At 38.9% G+C, this 22,200-nt stretch overlaps 2 protein-coding genes across 7 annotated transcripts in view; one reads left to right on the top strand and one right to left on the bottom strand.

Moving 5' to 3' along the window:
• Window positions 1-490: 490 nt before the first annotated feature.
• On the bottom strand, window positions 491-10,771 carry Eny2 (ENY2 transcription and export complex 2 subunit). Of its 5 annotated transcripts, none has more exons than XM_036207771.1 (6): window positions 10,613-10,771; window positions 9,160-9,236; window positions 8,008-8,097; window positions 6,307-6,377; window positions 4,982-5,056; window positions 491-3,198 (listed from the first exon to the last, which is right to left on the bottom strand). In XM_036207771.1, exons 1-6 carry the CDS (start codon window positions 10,616-10,618, stop codon window positions 3,122-3,124), a joined length of 396 nt encoding a protein of 131 aa, XP_036063664.1. In that variant the 5' UTR covers window positions 10,619-10,771; the 3' UTR covers window positions 491-3,121. The 5 variants fall into 5 exon arrangements, with proteins under 5 accessions (XP_036063664.1, XP_036063665.1, XP_036063666.1 ...); XM_036207772.1 differs by having other exon boundaries at window positions 10,685-10,770; XM_036207773.1 differs by lacking the exon at window positions 8,008-8,097.
• Window positions 10,548-22,200, top strand: part of Nudcd1 (NudC domain containing 1) — a 65,782-nt gene continuing 54,129 nt past the window's right edge. For both annotated transcript variants that reach the window (XM_036207769.1, XM_036207768.1), the window contains exon 1: window positions 10,548-11,192. In XM_036207769.1, coding sequence (XP_036063662.1) covers window positions 11,078-11,192 — 115 coding nt within the window. In that variant the 5' untranslated portion in view covers window positions 10,548-11,077. The remainder of the gene's footprint in view (window positions 11,193-22,200) is intronic.

The raw sequence follows: 22,200 nt of genomic DNA, 5'->3' as shown, positions 1-22,200 counted from the left end.
ATTCAACCTGTTCAAAGGTTCCTAGTAGAAAATATATAGGATTTTATGAAGTCAAACACAAGCTAGGCTTCTGCAAGGGTCAGACACATGCAGATGCATGTGTGACACATGGACACGGACACACACACACACACACACACACACACACATATGCAGGATCAATTCCAACACTAGCTACTGAGCAGCTGTCACAGTTCTCTTGTGTTGGGTGGAATTTTCTACCAAGTTATGTAAAGTCTTGTATCCAATTACCACTCCCCAGCATCAACCAGTCCCTGGCTTGGCACTGCTTAACCAAATGATACATTTGTAATGCCCAAAGTGATTGTATAAATAATTAAATTGGATCTTCTTTCACCCTATAGAAGAGGATACAGTGATGCTGATACTAACCCAGTGCAAGCATGGAACAACTCTATTACATTTCCAACACTAAGTGTGGAAAGGTTTCAGTGTTTTCCTACTTTACACAAATCAATGAGAGCCAAAATGTTCACAAAGTTGATTTATTTACAAATACCAGTGATTCTAGATTCAATCTACAAGACATTTATAAGATGCCAAAGAAAAAAGTGGTAGGGGAGCCTTAGCATTATTTTAAATCTAAACTTAGTTACGGGCCCCGAAGGTGGCACACACCTGTAATCCCAGCACTTGGGAGGTAGAGGTAGGAGGATCAGGTATTCAAGGCTTACCTAGGCTACATAGCAAGAACAGGGAAAGCCTGGACTACAAGTGACCCTGTCTCAAAACAAATGGCAAAACCCCAAAGTAACATAAAAAACAAAACAGAAACACCTTCAAAAACCAAATCTATGTTCTTAACTTAAATTTCTACAAAGTATTTTCAATTCAGCTCAAGATATTTCCAAAACTTGATCATTTTTAAATCTTTTGGGATATTAAAACAATATCTTTATAAGCCCTTTCCATTTGTTTCTATGTACAGAATTGTGAAGAACTACCCCTTATTTCTAATATTTTCTGTGTACCATGTAAGACTATTTCTTTTTTGATAATGGTTAACAAAATGAACATCCCTATCAATACTTTAGAACATCATGAAACTGAAACAAAACATCACTTTGGGTAAGATTTTGTGTGTATACATATATCAAGACATAGTTTACATAGTTATGTAAATGACTTGACATTTGAACTCATGACTGTAAGTGTGGACCATGAACCACAAATTGAGAAGCCTTTTCTCAATTATACCCTATTAGGGCTTTATCTCATGTTCCTGTAATACACACTCCATTCATTCCCTTACCCATTTATTTACAAATGAGCATCTTTACAATAAAGACATGCTTCCTCCCCTCCAAATGTATCACCAAGCCAGTAAGCCCTGCTCTCAGGGTTCATGTTCAAAACCAGCCTGGGCTATGAGTTTGAGGCTATCTGCCCTATTAAAGGAACAGCCTATCTCAAAAATCCAAAAAGAAATCAGTGATAAGGAACTGAAATCATAGGACTGTCAGAACATTTAGAAACACAAGTTGCACTCTGAAGGTAAAGTAGTAAGATGACTTAGTGGGCTTTGTTTGGAAAAGTACTAAGGGATAGAACAATTTAATATGTTGTGGATTCTACAGATTGGAGAGGTAAGTACATACTAGATTTAGAAAGGTCTAGCTAGTATGCTGAATTTGGATTCCATCCGGTATTGAAACATTTCATGTAGGGGAATAAAATGATCAGACTTGAGTTTTATAAGGCCACATAGGCAATAACAGTAAGGGAGAGATAATGGAGGCACAAAGAAGTCACTGCAATCACTTGGGTTTACGAGGGCCAAAAAGGATAATCCAAGTTTATAGCGGATATTCTCCCAGCGGTCCTCAATCAATCAGCAGCAGTAACACAAACTTAGAGTGTTTCACAAATAATCCTGTCTCTTATCTCTTACCTTCAGAAATAGCATTAACTATCATCTTGAGTCATCTGTAGCTGAGAGACCCCATGAATAAGGAATAAAACAAAGACGGTTACTAGGGGGAAATGCTACTATTTAAAGTATGGTCATTTTAAAGGTGTTTGTGTAATATCCAAGGAAGTAGACTCACTGATGGTTATTCGGGTATTGAGGCTAGAATTAAGTCTGGCTATGAGGAAGTTTAGCATTTATCAATCTGTTGGTATTTGAAGCCATGGTCAAACCCATTTCCCGGGTTTCAAGCCACGGAAAATACATGGTTAATTAGAGGACTCAGAAGAAAGTCCTACAAAACGTTACTTAAAAGTTACATACAGCAAAAAGTACTTGATGAAAACAAACAAAAAAACCCCCAAAACAAAAACACCAACCAACCAAAAAAGCTCCCAAAGAAACATACAAACAAAAACAACCAGAAAAGGTGTGAGGAGTGGGATGCAAAGTTCCAAGCGGAAGGATGGTCAACATTATCACTCTGTGTCAAAGGTCACATTAACAAACAAGAGTCCATTAGCTCTAACAATCCTGATGGTAGAGGAAAGCTAATGGGTAGAGATTATTTTCCATTAAAGTTCTTTCTTGACCTCAGTATATAGGGATGCAATTTAGAGATTCTGCTTTCAAAGTTCAGATGAGTAGAGAATGTGGTGTGCAGCCAGCTTGCAAATGTTCTGTCTTCCACTAGATGGTAAATTCTTTGACGCATAAGGAAGGCACATACAGATAAGACCCAGTCCTAACCCTCAGAATTCTTACAAATAAGAAATTAGACAACCTATGGAACAAGATGGGGCACAACAGTTATCAAATATGATAATTCAAAAAAAGAACATGCCAAATGTAGACAACCCAGAAAGCCTTCTAAGCTGTTAGCACAGAGAACCACACATATAAATACTGGATTATTAAGTAATTGCTGGCATTTTCTCTCAACATATCTAGTCAATCAGTAATAAACTGAGTCCCGTTTATTCCAAAACCGAAAAAAATTTGAAACTCATTCATGAGATATTTATTAAAATAACACATTTAGGGAAAAAAATCAATACAATGTATACATCATTACTGAAAACTGTATACCATCATACAAAAAAGGACTTTATTTTGGGAAATCAATCTCTAATTTATGGCAAGTTTTACTTTCAGAACTAAACCCACAGAACACCACATTCTAGTTCACCCTTAAAGACTGGCATGCTGAGCAAGGAATGTTCTTATTCTTTGTAGGAGCTCCTTCTTTACACTGTCAGGTACCAGGGCTGAAACATAAAAATCAAACAGCAAAGTCAGAGGATTCCAATGACCAAATGTCAATCTGACTTGATATTTTAGTATTCATTACCAATACGGTGATTTCACAGAACTCTCATGGTTGAATTAAAAGACAAAAAGATGATATCAGGACTTAACATCTAAAACCTAAACATAGCACATCAATAAGAAGCAAGCCTAGGGAAATTCTTTTTTTTTTTTAAAGATTTATTTATTTATTATATGTATACATTGTTCTGTCTTCATATATTCCTGCATGACAGAAGAGGATACCAGATCTCATTATAGATGGTTGAGAGCCACCACGTGGTTGCTGGGAATCGAACTCAGGACTTCTGGAAGAACAGCCAGTGCTCTTACCTCTGAGCCGTCTCTCCAGCCCCCGGGAAAATTCTTTAAACTATATGTGTGTGTGTGTGTGTGTGTGTGTGTATACATACATACATACATACATATATATATATATATATACACATACATATACATACATATATATATGTGTGTGTGTGTGTGTGTGTGTGTGTGTCCCCATTTGAAAATGCAAAGGCACACTGACAAATCTGGCTTTAAAAGACTGACAGCAAGCAAGTCACCTCTGAATAGTCTGACTGTAAAGTCATCAATATAGCTGGAGAGAACTTTTGTCTGAGGAGTGGGGGTGAGGAAACTCTTTATGAGCCTTTTTGAGGTAGTGGCCAAATGAATCTATACATGCGTACAAAATACACGAAATTTTTCTTTAAAACAGAGGCCATAAATTGGAAAAAAAGTGGGGGAGGGGCAAGAAGATTAAGCGGGAGAAAAGGGAAAAGGAAAAATGTTGTAATTATAATTTCAAAAATAGGGGGGCAATTTTACTGGATACCAATAGAAAAGCTGTAAGATATGAACACATCCAAGATGGAAATGTTGAAGGAGAAACAGGATAATTTCTTATTTAAATAAACAATGTGTAAGCAATCTTTTTTTTTTTTTTTTTTCCTTCTTTTTCCGGAGCTGAGGACCAAACCCAGGGCCTCTACCACTGAGCTAAATCCCCTACCCCAATGTAAGCAATCTTAACAGATTAAGAAAAAAAAAAAAAAATAGAAAAAGAAATTAGAGAAAACTAGGTTAAAGTATAAACTCATAAAATGAACAAATATTTTTCCTGAGCCATAGTTGAAAAACAAACAAATAAATGTTTTTAAGTTGTAAATAAACTTTAAGAAAAAGGACCATGGTTTATAGTTCCTTCTCAACAGGAAATTTGTATTCTGTCATAATTTTCAGACATTTATTATAGTCAAGTGGTTTTGACTATGGCTATATGTAAAGACATCCTAATCTAGAGGCTTTCACTTCTAAGTCTTAAATATGTATCACTCTGAATTACCAAATTCTTAATTAGACATTCAAGAAGACAGACTTTCATTTATTTTTAATAAGGAAAGAGTAGAACAATGACTCAGGACTGGAGCAAAACTCTGAATTATTAAATATTTAAATGGAATCAGGCCATATCTAATAAAGTTTATAAATCCAAGCTTCAGGTGGCATTTCCCTTTATAAAATGTCATGTCCAAAACAATCTGCTTTAGCAAACATCAACCTAACACTGCATACAGTGTGTGTGCCAATTTCTATCAATTACTCAAGCCTGCTACAACAGGCAGTGAAGCAACTGTACTCTTAAAACTTTTCCTACAGGAAGAACAACTCCATCATTTAGGCAAGGATGTTTTTTCCTACAGAAAGCCTGTATTTCCTGATACAATTTATGTTTCTTACCTCTGCCTTTTGGAGTGATTTCAGCCACCAAGTCATCAACAGTAACGTGTTCTAGTCCTTTTTCTTTAATTACCTCTTATGCAAAAGCAAAAAACAAATCATATCATTTAAAATCATTATCTGTAAGAAAGATTTTCATAGAGGAAGGGTTAAAATCATGTTTTTAGAGTATAGATTGGTCTTTAAATAAAAAGAGGACACTTCTTTTTTCTTTTTTAACAAAAATTTATAGATTCATAAATATATTAATCTCCAGATTATAGACAGTCAATATAGCCTTCCACTAAATAACTTAAGCAAATAGCTGGAATACTTAATATAAGGTGTATTATATATATATAAATTATAATATATTACAGTATTATATATTATAATCAATTAGAACTATGTAGTGTGAAATCTAACTTTTGTAAAAAGCTGGAAATTTGTAACTGAATAGATTTTACTCTAATTATATTAAGTTGAAATGCATCAAGGAAATCAAATTTACTTTTGGAATCTACTGTATAACTTCATAGGCAAGAATTCGGATGTAGAGTTACTTTGCTCTTTTCTCTTTTCTAGCCTGCACCAAAGGAAATGAAGAAGGAACACAGTCAACAGTTACTGGTACGCTGGGAGCTGGTTTACAGCTTTCAATAGCCACAGTAACTCAGGGCCAAAGGTGAGGCAACTAAAGTGTGAAGACCACTCATTTGTGCACAGCAGAGCACAGGTCAGCTTCCCTCTTCATTAACTTGTTAAAATGCCTTCTTATCGTTAATAAAGACATAGTCTGTGGTTTTTACTTGTAGAAAACGTACTAAGGACAACTCATTAAAAATATCTAGAATTTCACTATACCAAAAGTTGAGCCAGAAAAGGGCTCATTTTAAAAGCACGAATAATATCAAGAATAGCTACCCAAAAAACCCTTTTATTGTACATTTTCGACAGTATGCTTAATCCCCTGTCAACACTGTTACAAAACATGTGACCCTATTACTCACACAATTGCTCTACGTCTATCAACCATCAAGGGCTCATTTTATTAAGAGAAAGTACATCAGGATTACAAACATCACTTAAAAACATAGGCAATCATATTTTGGTCTGAGGATCTTTAGTACTTATGCTTTACTTTTGGAAAATACACGGAAAATTCAGGAATTAAGTCTAAAAATATCAGAGAAGAAAACTCTCACCATAAAACTCAATTTCCTATTTGCTTAAAATGATGTTTGAGGATTTACACTGTAAGACAGGAATTATACTTTCTTGTAATGACTCCCATACCAACCCAGTTCAGATCAGCAGCCACAGCTTATCTAAGTGAAACTGATTACCTTTACAGTGTGCCTTCAACTGATCCTTCCAGCCACACTCAATTAATTTAGCTCTCAGCAACTCTTTGAGGCTGTTTAAAGAGGAAATGTTTTCCATTTAATCGAAGCAAGATACTTTAGATAGAAATGTCTGAAGCAATGTACTAGTACAAACTGTTCAACCAAAAACCCGTAGCTTTCTGTCCCCAGACTTTAACTGGGGTCTAATCCTGAGTCATTACTTAGTTTTCTGATGTTACATAAGCCAATTCTCAGCCTCACTTATCTCAGGTTCCAAATCCATTCACTGACTATAGTATTAACCTGCCCTATGTCTCTCCCCATTTCCATACTTCAGCAATTGGCATGTCTACTGAAATTTAATTAATAGGATTTTCTTTTTCTTAATGCTGAAAATGTTGTACCAATTAGTGACACCAACAAAATATTCTGCTATCCTTTTATCACACCCATTTTTGTAAATTCAAAATCCTTAACTGAAATAATTTTTGTTTAAATGTGTCAGGCTTTAAACTAACCAGATTTTCTTTCACTGCAAAGCACCACTCTTTCAATCATATCCCCAGAGATACACTATGTGATATGTCCATCTTGAGGGCTAAGTAGGTCTTTCCATTCTAAGAGCCAGAAGCCAACTTCTTTTTCCCTCCCACTTCCTCTCCTCAAAACGACAATCTCAGTCTCTGGTTTCTTGGGCTAGAACTTGGGAGTATCCTTCATGTCGCTACACACACAAGGAATGAGTAAATTCTGCAGTTTCAGTTTTAAAATGCTTAACTAGAATTCACATGTTTCTCTGCCAAGAGTACCCTAGCTCCAGCTACCATCTTTTCTTGTCTGGACTTACACCTAACTTCCTACACACCTCCCTGCCTCTTCCCCTGATCATAACATTCCCCTCAAAATCTTCCAGTGCCTTTCCAACTTCCTCAGGATAAAATTCAAAGATTCTACTATGGACCAAACAGGCTCTGCCTACGCTTCAGTCATGCTTCAGGCTCTATTTCTTCCCTTCACCCACTTTATTCCTTAGCTGGCATGTGATGAGTAGACAAGTTTATCTTAGACTGTGGCACTCAGAGCTCCCCCACTCTTTCATACGCGTCTGATCGCTTAGAAGAGATGCTTTACTTTTTCTGTCTAAAACACCTCCCTCCCTGCCTGCATCTCCCTTCTTTCTTCTTCCCCTGGCACTCATTACTGTGTGCCACATTACACAGTTACGATGTGCTTCCTGCCATGAAAATGTTAGTCCCATGAAAGTACACTTTACTACTGTATCCTGGGCACCTAACAGACACCACATGAATAAAAAACTGTAGTTCTCTAAACATATTACTACCAAAACTATCTACACATCCCAGCACAGCATCTGTATCTCTTTCTCTATATGGATGTCTGTTTTTCCTTTTCATTTTGAAAAAGTATACAGGTATGTCCTCCTTTCCAAATTTTTGCTTCTTTTCACCTTCACACCCATTACCTTTCTAACTAATTTTTCTACCATTTAAAACTCTTACTAATTCCCATTATCTAAGGATAAAGAAAGCAACATTATGCTTGGGCAAACTCATTTTTCCGCTCTGTAACAGAAAAACAAGCAAACAACACTACTGTGTCACTCTCCCTATGCAAATCTGGACATGGTTCTTGTAATTTGAAATATGACCTGGGCAAGGCTGATCATAACTTGCCTATTACCTAAGAAAGATGGTAATCAAGTGAGGCTCTTTGCTGAGCTGGTGGAATGTAAATTTTGAACTGCTAATCTCTGCCACCTGTGGGTAGGGCCTGTTTGAGAATAAAGACAACAAAGAGGAAAGGAGAGCTGAGAGAGGAAAAGATAAATCTTGCAACAATTTCTAAGTGCCTGGTCTCAATGATGGAAAACCATCTTCAATCTTTTAATTAGATGGGCTTAAATACTTCATTGGCTAGAACAGTTTTGAAATTCAGTATGATTTCAATGGACAAAATTCTTATATAAAATTCTACACTCTTGTATACGGCTCCAGCTACAAGCTTTCACACTTTCTCTACATCCTGCAGTTCCCTGAGCACTTCTCAGGTACAAAGCTCTGACTATATTTCCTGTTCACCATGCCTAGACCATCTTTTCCCTTTGTGACCTAGACAAATACTGATTCTTCTTCTACCGTAGGTGAAATTCTTTTATTATCAAAATTTTACCCAATCACCTCCTGGTAACATGGAAGAGATTCCTCTGTTTCCGAATATTCACATTCCTTTTGTAAATTTGTTTGCTCTGGGAGCCTTTTTATGTTTCTCAGTCCTTTCTTTGTACTTCCAAATCAATCTGTTCTCTACACATTTGCTCCTTAAATTAGGTTTTAAGCATAACATTATACAGTGGGTACACAAAGGTATTTCTGTCATGGAACCTAGATTACACTGAGGATCATAAACTAATGGAATACGTAGTGGATACAAGAGTTACAATTTGGAGATAAGTAACTGAATATTAAATGAGAGGAAGAAGAAAGTACTGCAGAAAATAGTAACAGCACATGCTGCCCAGAGTTAGGAGCACGAGGTAACTAAAGCTAGTTCTATAGTAGAAGCTGGGTAATATTCTCCAGCTGGAGTTATTTGTGTCCCTTTGTCGCGTTAGCTGTGGCATTTACTGCTTTCCTTTGCATATAACTCTTCCAAATCTTGCAATGCTGATTCAAATCATTATAGATGTTAGGAATAAAAACTCTGGTAATCTTTCCTTTTCTGTAATTCTTTCCAGATAGGTTTTTCTTCCCCCTTGACACTAGAAATTCTTCCAATATAATGTAACTACTATGGATGGTAAAACCTAATTTATTAATACAATTTATTACTCACCGTTCTCTTTCTCCAGTTTCTATTAACTTTTGGTTAATCGCTGCTCTCATCTGCGCATCTTTGTTCATCTTGCTAACCTGGACATCAACATGCATTTTGAGATACATAATATTTAGAAAACTGTTTCCTTCTAAGTCCTCTCTAGACAATCATCCTAACAGCACATTGAACATTCTAGCAAGGAGAGGATGAGAATTTCAAGTATGTTACATGGTATCATTATTCTTAGTATTATTTATTGTATCCCAATTCCTATCTGCTATGCTATTCCCTTCCCGTCTATGCTCTTTATTAATGAATTTGGGGAATAACTACTATTTTAACATCATCAAGCACTTACTACCTAATACCTAATACAAGTTTAACTCCCAAACTTGCTCATTTTACAGATGAGAACACTGAGGCACAGGGACAGAAAATGGTGATGGGAGAATTTGAACTCAGGGACTCAGACACCAGGAGCCCCAAACACCTTATTTAATTGGACATTCATAACTGGCCACTGTTCATTTCTGCACCTTAACTGCATTCACATTTTGGGAAAGCCATACAGTATGCACACCAATAAAAGACACTATTATGAAAAATGAAATTAGACTGTGTGCTTTACTCTTCACTAAAATTTACTGAGAATTACAGCTGCCGCCCTAGCTGTGGGGTTCTGTGCCCACAAAGACAGTTATTATTGGAGGGCAGGATAAGGGAAAACAAATCTCCAACTAGTCCTTAATTGCGAAAATTCTCCATTTTCATTAAAAACAACCACTGCCAAAATTGGTGTGGGGGGGAAAAAAAAAGCAAGCAAGGTCTTAACTTGGGCATTTTTGCCATTTAAAGGTTTAAAATAAAACCAGGGCTAAGCTAATGTTTTTCGAGTTAATGTCACTAACTTGAGACTACTTGGTAGTTGCCCAAAACTCGTCTCCATGAAAACTGACGAAGAATTTTCAGAGTTGGATTGGGCAAGGAGCAGGAGAACAGAGGGTTAATCACTAGGTAATGCCTGACTTCTGGAGCTGGAGCTCAACATTCCCAAAATAACCGAAAAGTTTAGTCAGTACCCTACCGAGAAGAGCGAAAGTTCATCTCGCCTTGGTCCCTAAAAAAAAAAACAAAAAAAAAAACCCAAAAAACCAGGGCTGGTGACCTTGGACAAGTCACTTAATTCCTCAAGGCCTCAGTTTTCTCACTGGTAAAACGGGGGCGCTAGGGAATCCCTCCCGGCTCTGACATTGGGGGAAGAGGAAACACGGCGCAGACAGCTGGAGAGGCGGGAGGGAGGAGCCAGAAAACAAAGCGAGGACTGGCTCCAGGCCAACTCCAGAAGCACGCCCTGCCGGAGAGCCCTACAGGCCCGCGAGCGCGGGTCGGGGAAGCTAACGAAAGACAGCACATCGAAAGGAGCCTGGGCTGGGCCCGGGTCCCGGCCCTGAGGACCACGGGCATAGCTCACCACCATCACCGCGGGCGAGGGCCGTCCCTTCCCAGCGACGAAATGACCCTTGCGCTGGCGACCGTTACCTACCACACTCTTCGGCTGCCCGGACTTAGACCCTCAGTAGCTCGGGCACCTAAGCACACAGAAAGCTAGAACACGCATTTCCGGGGCGGGATCTGGCCACCCTGCCTATAATGGGAGAATTCAACTAGCGCGGGCCGCCTTCTGGTCGCTCAGCCCTCTGGGTAGGGAAGTCCAGAGCCCGCGAAACGGGCGCGAGTTCGGCTATCGGCAAACTACAGTTCCCAGCATGCAACAGAGCCAGCTTGCCCATGGACACTACATTTCCCAGAAGAGGTTGGGCGCCGCAGAGTCCTCTGGGATGGGAACCACGCTGCTTCCCACCCTCAGTTCCAGGAGGGAAGCGCGGACCTTTCAACAAGAGCTTTATTGATTCTCTCGCTGGGCTCCCGGAACGCGATGGAGGCAGCCAATTGCTCCCTGCGGGTGAAGAGACCCTTACTGGATCCCCGCTTCGAGGGCTACAAGCTGTCTCTAGAGCCGCTGCCCTGCTACCAGCTGGAGCTTGATGCAGGTGGGAATCGGCGGCGCCCTCTGGCACTCGGTTCCTTCGCGTGTAGGCTGCCATTGGTGCGACCCTCTGTCACTCTGGCCAGCCAGGCGTGGTGGCCTTCCTCCACGCGTCCTGCGGGGCTGCACCTAGAGTGGCCGTCCCTGGAGATCGGTGCCCACGCGGGGTCTGGGGGCACCCCCTTCCCTCCGCGTCTTAGCCGCGCACGGGACGGTGGGCCCTCCCTGGCGTCTGCAGCCCGAGCTCAGGTTCACCGCCCATGCATCTCTGGCCCCTGCGGTGGTGAAGGTTGCCCTCCCTTCCCGAAGCACCTCTTGTAAACGTGTTCGCTGAGAAGCCACACCTCCTTGGAAAATTCCCCAGCTCCTTTTTCTTCTGACGCAGAGCTATTTCTTTGGAGAAATTTTTCCGCATTCAGTTAGCAGTTTCAAGACACACACACACACACACACACACAAGGACACTAATTTATTGAGGGAAAGTGAGTTAGTGCACTTAAGTACTGCTTACTGCTACTACTTACTTTATTTTCTCATCCTTCTTTTTACAACGTTAAGACCTGCAGTTTTATTAACGAAAGCCCCCAGAGATTTTGTTTTTAAATACATGCCTCTGCAAATTCTGATTTTGATCCACGTTTTCCGAGGGTCGCCCTTTGAGAAATAGCGATCCAAAAGTATTAGCAGATGTTTGAGAATCAAGCAAGTGTTAATATTTATTTGTTTATATACAGAAGGACTCTGTAGCCTTGACCGACTGGACACTTGCTTTGAAAACTAGGCTGGCCCTGAACTCACAGATATCCAGCTGACTCTGCCTCCCGAGTGCTAGGATTAATGGCATACGCCCCCATTCCCTCATGCAGCCCAACAAATGCCTGTTTTTTAATTTGTTTATTCAATTTAGAAGGCATTGTGGGTCTGTTTTGTGTTACACTATGGTGATGACATGATTGGTATGAAACAGTAAGTGCCTAACAAATCATAATGCATTTAGGAAGAAGCATCGAATTACAGTATGGGCAAGCAGTAATAGGGATGTGAACAAAGTGTAATGGTATAACTGAGTATGTTTTCTCAACTTGTCTGGAGATCTGGGAAAGCTTCCTGAGGATTTGATAACTAAGTTGGTGGTGAAGGAGAAGCGGTATAAAAGAAGAGCTTCCTTCCTTTTACTCTCTGCCCTGGGTATTTTGATGGTTTTGTCTCCATATCAATAAATGATACTGGTACGTTCAGTTAGCTAATTAGTTGGGAACAAAACATCTAGAGGAACAAAGCCTATTGGCTCAAATCAGAAGGTACTGTTGCTCTCTAATGTACACGTCAGCAGGTCCTCCTCCTCACAGGGCACATTCCTGTGTCTTTGCTCAGTTATGGGTTGGCAGAAGCAGTTCTGGCCATCTTGGTTCAACTTTTCAAGAGGGTTTGCTGACTATTCGCTTGTTTCAGAATGTGTCAGATGGTCTTGACTTGAGTACTGCATGTGGTCATCTTTCAGCAAGCCAACTCAGGTCTTTTGCAGGAGATAGGTTATTTCAGTGTGCTTTCAACAAGTTTCCATGTGTTCTATTGGCTAATGCAAATTAAATGATTAAAATCAAGAGTCACTGTTGGAAGGTCCCAGCAGAGGATATAGATCCAGAATGATGTTTTTCCTTTATTCATTCATCTATTGATGAACATCTAGATTGATTCTGTTTCTTAGCTACTGTGAACAGAGCAGCAATAAACATGGGTGTGTAAGGATCTCTTAGTGGTAGGATATAGAATTCTTTGGGTATATGCCCAGAAATGGTATAGCTGGATAATATGGTAGTTCATTTTAAGTTTTTGAGGAACCTTCATATTGACCTCTACATGGTTATAACTAGTTTAAATGTCCACCTGTGGTGAATAAGGGCTTATCAGTATTTGTTGTCCTCTCATTTCTTATGGCTAGCTATTCTGACTGGGATGACACTGAATCTCAAAGAAGTTTGAGTTTGCTTTTCCTGATTGCTAAGGATGTGATGTGATGTCTGTGTATGTGTGTTTTAATTTTTGTAGGTTTTTTTTTTTTTTTTGTATAGTTATTAACCTATTGACTGAAATGTAGTTGGTAAAGATTTTGTTTCATTCTATAGCCTGTTGTTTCACTCTGTTGATAGTTTCTTTGCTATGCAGAAACATTTTAAACTTATGTAATCCCTGTAGCTACTTCCTATGCTGAAGTCTTGTTCAAAAGTTTCTGTCTATACCTCTGCCTTGAGGTATAGTCCCTTTGATTTCTTGTAGCCGTTTCAATATTTCAGGTTTTCAACTAAGACCTGTGATGGAGTTTGAAATGATTATTATGCAAGATTTTTTATTAGCTATCCTTTTTTTTTTTTTTTTCTCCCAGCTAGTTTGTAAAACCTTTGTGAAAAATTAAGTAGTCCTAGCGGTGTGGGTTGATCTCTGGGCTTCCACAGGTTCCATTGGTCTACATGTCTGTTTTCGTGCTGGGGTCACACTGTCTTTGTCATTATGTCATAGAAGAAAGTCAGATATTTGATACCTTCAGTAGTGTTGCTGCTTAGAATTGCTTTAATTATTTGTGGTCTTGTGCATTTCCATTCGAATTTGGAGGTTATTTCCTCTACTTCTATGAAGATTGCCATGGAATCTTGAAGGGGGTTGCATTAAATCTATAGAAAAACTTTGGTAATATAGCCATTCTTACAGTATTATTTCATCTAGTCCATGATCATGGAAGGTCTTTCCATATCTAATATCATCTTTGATTTATTTTTTAGTATCTTAAAATTTTCATTGTAGAGATCTTTCACTTTCTCAGTAAGGCTTATTTCTAGGTTGGTTGGTTCTTTTTTTCTTTCCTTCTTTCAAAGAATTCATGAATAGAATATTTTGTTTATTTCTTAGCAAGCTCATTATTAGTATATATGAAAGCTGTTAATTTTTGAATGGTGATTTTTTTATCCTACAACTTTACTGAAAGTCTTTATTTGATCTGAGAGTAAGTATAGAATCATGTCAACCTATGAGTAGAGATAAGTTATTTTGCTTTATTTTCTTATTGCTGTACTTCAGACTTCAAACACCATATTAAATAAGATAGAAAGTGTGGTTACTCTTGTCTCATCTTAGTTTTAGAAGAAATGCTTTTTTTTCTCATTTAGTTTATAATGTTGGTTATAGGATTGTTACTTATTATTTTGAGGTATAATCCATCTATTCCTAATTTCTCTAGGACTTTTGTCATGAAGAAACTATGAACTTAGTCTAGATGGCTTCTTATGTTTATTTATATAGTGTATTACATTTGTTGATTATGTGGATATAGAACATTTTTGTAATCTTATAGTCTTCTTAAATCCTCCCTCCCCACCCCCCAGGATATAGTTCAGTTACTTGGAAACATTAACACCATTAGGCCTTGTTTTTGTGGTTAAGCTAGTTTGGAATAGTGCTCAGGGTAGGACAAACTATTAGTACTGAGGCAAGACTTTCCCATGTATTCTACCCAGCAGACCCTAATTAGGACATTTTTCCATTCTACCTGCTGGTCTTAGTCATTTCCCAGCCTTGTGTGAGTGTCCAGTACTGCGTCTAATCCTTGCTGTGGGTCTTACTTAGACCCATTACTTTCATCAACTCATGCAGGTTCTGATGTGCTGAGTGCTTGAGGGAGACCTTGTGTCCATCTCCAGGGTTGTGTCTTGTGCTCTTCTCCTCTTCTCTGCTACTCTGTGCCAGGAACTATGGCCGCTTAGGTTTTCTCAGAATTTTAGTGTAGTGTCTTCAAGTCAAGCACTTTCTTCTATCTCAGGTACCTTGTCCTGTGGTCTGGAAGCTTTTCAAGATTGTGAGATAGGGCATGGTAGGCTGGCCTTCTGTGTGTCTGGTGTCTCAAGGATCTCTATCCTTAGTTGCTTGTATATAGTTTTGGGAAACTATTGCTTCATATAATTTTGTCTGATTTATCTTACTGGTTGCTTTGATGAAAGAGAAATTGGTTTCTGTTACTGCATCTTGGTTGGAAATAAAAATTGTTCAAGATATATTTTAAGTGAAAAAATGATTTCTGTGGAGCATTTGAACAGGTGTAACACATTAATTGCTAACTGATCTTATAATTAAAAAACAAACAAACAAAAAACCAAAACAAAACAAAAAACCCAGAGCCAGAATATGGGGGTAAATGCCAAAAGATCAGAAGAGACAAAGGAACAAGCCACAGACACCTCTTACCTCTAGGACTCCTCAGTTTGAAAAAGCCTCAGCCCATAGGCCTCTAGCCGAATGAGTTTCCTTAGCCAAAAAAGCTTTGGTTCCTGTCTCCTCACACCTTATATACCTTTCTCCGCCCACCATATCACTTTGTTTCTCAGCCTCTCTAGTGCTGGAATTAAAAGCATGTGATTCCCAAGTACTAGGATTAAAGGTGTGTGCCACCACAGCCTGGCTCTGTTTCTCTCCTAGATTGATGTCTCAAACTTACACATTTTATATCTCTTTAGTGAGTTACTTTTCTGAATTTGTTAACAAGGTAATCTATAACTATCTAATCTTCAACTCCCTCAGAGACCTGAGAAGGAAGTAATATTTACAGAGAAAGCAGGAAGTGCAAACAAGTGACTTCCAAAAAATGTGAGAAATGATAGAAACAGCTGACCGCCTGAATAGTCACCCAGGGTTCGAAAACATCAAAAGATAGTTTTGGGTTGGCAATACAAATTAGGATAGAACATGAATTAGTACAACATTTTGGACTCACAAAAATAAGATAAATAGTGGAGTATTTTCTCTGAATTTGTCAATTGTTAATGGACTGGACATTGTTAATGTAATTCTTGACTGTATATATTGTATATATTTATTGTATATAGTTTTTCTTGTATTAGTTATAGCCTTTTATTATTTTAGAAAAAAAAAGGAGAAATGTGGTGATATATTGTATACTCTAATAAACTTTGCCTGACTATCAAAGGACAGAACAAGCCACTAGAATAAACATAGATGCCAGACAGTGGTGGCACACCTTTAATCCTAGCACTCAGGAGGCAGAGATCTGTCTGGATATCTGTGAGTTCAAAGCCCCCTTGGACTACATGATGAGATTGAGTCAGTCTAGGAGAGAAACAGAGCCAGGCTGTGGTGGCACACACCTTCAATCCTAGTACTTGGGAATCACACGCCTTTAATCCAAGCACTAGCTTGAGAAAGGAAGTGATATGGTGGGCAGAGAGAGGTATATAAGATGTGAGGAGACAGGAACTAAAACTTTTTTGGCTAAGGAAGCTCATTCGGTTAGAGGCCTATCAGCTGAGGCTTTTTCAGGCTGGGGAGTCCTAGAGGTAAGAGGTGTCTGTGGCTTGTTCCATTGTCTCTTTGATCTTTTGCCATTTACTCCAATATTCTGGCTGCAGGTTTTTTATTAAAAAGACATTTAGAAATTCGTGTTACAAACAGGAAACAATTGGAAATGGCTAACAAGAATGTGTAGAATGGAAAAAGATACAGCTTTGTAAAATAATTTGAGAGGTGCAGGGAGACTTAGTTATTCAATTACTGTCACAACTTCAAGGAAAAGAGTTATTTTGCTCATGGTCTCAAAGTCAGCCTTGCAAACAATGTTCTTTGTGTCCTGCTCCCCCCCATTGTAAACTAATGCACTTATATACTTATTAGATTGTTTCATACTTTATTGCCCAAGAGTTAAATACAGGGATTTTCATGAGGTTCTGCCTAATAGTATCTTTCAAGAGGTCAAGAAGTAGCAGTGAGTAGCATTTTTAACACCATTAGCACAGGAGTGAGGTCTGCTTTTCTCATCAATATGTGCCCAAAGCCAAGTACAATCAATGCCTGGCCTGTAGTAGATAGTCAACATACAACCAAAGTTGTTTTTATGGGTTAACTGGGGGCAGGAGTTGTAAAGATTTAGGGGAGATCACTTTCTTGGATTCTTTATATGAAAAGAGTAAAATAATGACATTTTTAGTAATACTTCTTTATAGTGCATAATAACATTAAATAATAAAACATTAACTTTTGGCTTCTATGTAAAAGTGGTCTTCATCAGTTTCAAATATCCCAGAGAGATTAGATCCATCCTGGCTCCTCCTCCCTTTCTTGGGATAGGCAGGCCTTTTGGAAGAGTTCTGGTGCTTAAGCTCTGCCATGGACTGAACACTGCTTTCTTCCTTTGGGGTGTTCTGTATCTTCTCTTTGTATTTAAGATGATGGGCATGATAAGTGCGGTTACAACTATTCATTGCTCATTTTGGGCCAGAGAGATAGCTTTTTTCAATGAACTTTTTAACAGTTTTATAAAATAGTCATCATGTTATATACCTAATGTATTTTAATATTTGTATTTTAATGACATGTGAATTATCTTGTAGAAATCTTTTATCAATCAAACTCAGATCTATATATGTTTGTGTTATAATGAAGCTAAAGGTTAAAAACTTTTGTTTAGGGTTACCCAGGGTTCTTTATCCAAATATAATAAGAACATACTTGGCTTTTTATTATCTAATATCATTACTGCTTTGGGCTATTATGTTCATACATGCTTCCTGCATTATTAAGTTTCATCCACACAGTGGTGCTAGAAAACCAACAGTTGGCTACTGTGTTGCTCTTATTTAGCACAGTATATATTTCTAACGGTTCCTTACAAAATAAATAGTTCATTAGACGAAAGGGGACATTCCCACAGCCCCCATCAACGTTCTCATAAATTTAGGATTTTTGCCTGTGAAGTTTGAAATATTTCCAGGCTTTAGTCACCCCTCTTGGATGTGACATGGATGACCACAGTAGTTTGCTAATGGTTTTGCCCCTTCTCTGCTGCAGGCTGTTTTCCACATCTTATTTTTTAATTACTGTCTCAGCAACTCAAATCTGAACTCTCCTCTCCTGTTTAGAAATGATGAATCCTTACTTACAGAGAGTTTAGAAAAGAAGAAATAAAGATAAAGTCAGATTAGATTATAGAAATCTAGCTTCTGCCCTGTTCTCCAGGTATTTTTGGTGCATAGTTCATGTATTTTACAAAGCCAGTGTGGTGCTAGTTCTAATTGTCACCTTGACACAATCTGGAATCACTGCGGAGGAAATCTCAATAAGGAGTAGATTAGCTTGGCCTGTGGGTGTGATTGTGAGAATTAATTGATGTTAATTAATTAATTGTTCAGTTAATTGAGGTGGGAAGGCATACCTTGAATGTGGTGGCACTGTTTAATGGGTTGGGCTCTGGCTTGAGTGACAGGGAAGGGAGAGATGAGTTTAGCACCGAATGTGCCTTCATCCTCTTTCTGTTCTTGACCGTGGATGTGAATAGCTGCTTCAAGTTTCTGCCATGACATCCCTAGCAGTGATGGATGGTGACCTGGAGTCGTCATGACACACAGAAATCCCTTTTCTTCCCGAAGTTGCTTCTGTATAGGTTTTACCACAGCAATAGGAAAGAAAACTAGGACATCCAGTATGAATACTTGTCTTTTTCTTCCAGTTTCTTCCTGCTTTTGCTTAGAAGGTGTATCATTTAAACATGTATTTCTTCAACTAATTCTTCCTTCTGTATTTTGGCTCAGTCTTGGAAAGCTTCTCTTAATCTGAAGTAGATCAATTATCTTTTATATTTCCTGTGGTATTTGTATTTTTTATATATAATGGTTTAATTCTATAAAATTCATTATACAACACATGATTATTTGACCGGTGCCCCTTAGTTTTGTTTGGGGGTGGGGTCATTTATTTATTTTTGAGGCATGGTCTCACTATGTAGCCCTAGCTGGCTTGGAACTTGCTGGCCCCTAAATTACAGAGATCTGTGTGCCTCTGCCTCCCAAATGCTGGGATTAAAGGTGTGTGCCATCACACCTGGCCCATTATCCCTTGGCTTTACAGATCCTAAGTTAGAAGGTAGAGTATGTTCTCTTTGTGTATCACTGGTGTCATTGGTGCTTGTTAAAAGACTAGATAAATAAATAAGTGAATAAATATGTAAGGAGGACTCGGTGCAGGCATTAAAACAGGAAAAGTGGGGCTGGAGAGATGTAGAGGGTTCAGTGCCCAGGATCTAAATCATGACTCATAAGCATCTGTAACCCCAGTCCAAAGGATTGGATGCCCTTTCTGATCTCCAGGTACCAGGCATGCAAGTGGTACACATACATTCCTGCAGACAAACAAATACACAGATGAAAATGAAAATAACAACGTGGTATGATGTCCTGGATGGTTTTTGTTGTCAACTTGACACAATTAAGAGTTACCCAGAAGTGGGGAATCTCAGTTGAGGTAATACCCAGATCAGATTGGCCTTTGGCCCTAATTGTCTTTAGTTTGATTGATGTGGGAAGACCCAGCCCACTTGGACAGTGCCACCTCTAGGCAGATGATATATAAGATAAGTACATGATCATCTCATTAGATGCTGAAAAAGCCATTGACAAAATCTAACACCCCCTTCATGATAAAGGTCTTGTAGAGACCAAGAATACAAGGACTATACCTAAACATAATAAAGGCAATTTACAGCAAGCTGACAGACAACATAAAATTAAATGGAGAGAAACTCAAAGCAATTCCACCAAAATCAGGAACAAGACAAGGCTGTCTATTCTCTCCATATCTATTCAATATAATACCCGGAGTTCTAGCTAGAGTAATAAGACAACAAAAGGAAATCAAAGGGATACAGATAGGAAAGGAAGAAGTCAAACTTTTGTTATTTGCAGATGATATGATATTATACACAAATGACTCCAAAGATTCTACCAGGAAACTCCTATAGCTGGTAAACACCTTCAGTAATATGGCAGGATACAAGATTAACTCAAAAAAATTGGTAGCTGTCCTATATACAAATGATAAATGGGACAAGAAAGAAATCAGAGAAACATCACCCTTTACAATAGACACAAATAATATAAAATACCTTGGGGTAACTCTAACTAAGCAAGTAAAAGACCTGCATGACAAGAACTTTATGCCTTTGAAAAGAGAAATTGAAGAAGATATCAAAAAATGGAAAGATCTCCCATGCTTGTGGATAGGTAGGATTAACACAGTAAAAATAGCAAACTTACCAAAAGCAATCTACAGATTCAATGCAATCCCCATCAAAATTCCAACACAATTTTTCAGAGACCTGGAAATAACAATACTCAACTTCATATGAAAAAACAAAAAACCCAGGATAGCTAAAAGAATCCTGTACAATAAAGCAACTTCTGGAGGCATCACCATCCCTGACGTCAAGCTCTACTATAGAGCCATAGTAATAAAAACAGCTTGGTATTCGCATGAAAACCGACATGTTGGGAAAAGATCTTGACCAACCTCACATCTGATAGAGGGCTAATCTCCAAAATATATAAAGAATTCAAGAAACTAGACATCAAAGTACCAAACAATCCAATTTTAAAGATGGGATACAGAACTAAACAGAGAATTCTCAGCAGAAGAATCTCAAATGGCCGAAAGACATTTAAGGAATTGCTCAACATCTTTAGTCATCAGGAAATGCAAATCAAAATGACTCTGAGATACCATCTTATACCTGTCAGAATGACTAAGATCAAAAACACTGATGACAGCTTATGTTGGAGAGGATGTGGAGCAAGGGGAACTCTCCTCCACTGTTGGTGGGAGGGCAAACTTGTACAGCCACTTTGGAAATTAGTATGAGGTTTCTCAAAAAACTGGGAATCAGTCTACCTCAATACCCAATGATACCACTTTTGGGCATATACCCAAAGGATGCTCAATCATACCACAAGGACACTTACTTAACTATGTTCATAGCAGCATTATTCATAATAGCCAGAACCTGGAAACAACCTCGATGCCCCTCAACCAAAGAATATCTGGATAAAGAAAATGTGGTACATATACAAAATGGAGTATTACTCAGCAGTAAAAAACAATGATATCATGAAATTTGCAGGCAAATTGATGGAACTAGAAAATACCATTCTGAATGAGGTAACCCAGACTCAGAAGGACAAACATGGTATGTACTCACTCATAAGTGAATACTAGATGTAAAGCAAAAGATAACCAGACTACAACCCATAGCTCCAGAGAAGCTATCTAACAAGGAGGACCCTAAGAGGGATTCATGGATCACCTTGGGAAGGGGAAATAGAGAGTTCTCTATGAGTAAACTGGGGATGAGGGGGCAATAGAGTATAGGGGATGGGGGGTGAGAACATAAGGGAACAGGATGGTCGAGCTGGAACAGGGATGGAGTGGGAGAGCAATGAAAGAGATACTATGGTAGCGGGAGACATGGGGATAGGAAGAAACTGGGTGCTAGGGAATGTCCCAGGAATCCACAAGGATGACCCCAACTTAGACTACTAGCAGTGGTGGAGAGGGTCCTGAACTGGCTGACCTTAGTAATCATCAGAGAGCCTTCATCTAGTAACTGATGGAAGCAGATGCAGAGATTTACAGCCAAGCGCCAGGCCTGATCTCCAGGAGTCCAGTCTAAGAGAGAGAAGAGGGATTCGATGAGCAAGGGCCATCAAGATCATGATGGGGAAACCTACAGAGACAACCAAACCAAGCTAGTGGGAACTCAGGAAGTTTAGACCAACAGCTGTGGAGCCTCCTTGGGACTGCACCAGGCCCTCTGTATGAGCGAGACAGTTGTGTAGCTTGATCTCCTTTAGGGGCCTCCTGGCAGTGGTATCAGCATCCATCCCTGGTGCATGTGCTGGCCTTTTGGAGCCCACTATCCATGTTGGGACACCTTGCACTGCCTTGATGCAGGGGCTGGGGCTTGGACCTGCCTCTACTGAATGTACCAGGCTCTGCTGACTCCCCATGGGAGGCTTTATCTTGTAGCTGGAGGGAATGGGGGATGGCGGGGAGTGCTGGGGGGCGGGAGGAGGAAAGAGAGGGGATCTGTGGTTGGTATGTGAAATAAATTAAAAAATTTCTTCATTTAAAAAAAAAGAAAGCTGCTGATCACAAATCAGAGGAAGCAAGCCAGTAAACAACAACAG

Source organism: Onychomys torridus, chromosome 16 (genome assembly GCF_903995425.1).
Source record: "Onychomys torridus chromosome 16, mOncTor1.1, whole genome shotgun sequence".
Classification (NCBI taxonomy): Eukaryota; Metazoa; Chordata; class Mammalia; order Rodentia; family Cricetidae; genus Onychomys; species Onychomys torridus.
This window is presented reverse-complemented; position numbering and strand designations above follow the sequence as displayed.

Excerpts from the sequence above, each read along its gene's own strand:
- Eny2 (XM_036207771.1), bottom strand. Across the intron at positions 5,057-6,306 it reads GTTGAAGGCACACTGTAAAG|AGGTAATTAAAGAAAAAGGA; the intron begins GTAATCAGTTTC and ends CTTTTGCATAAG. Across the intron at positions 3,199-4,981 it reads AATCACTCCAAAAGGCAGAG|CCCTGGTACCTGACAGTGTA; the intron begins GTAAGAAACATA and ends TTTATGTTTCAG.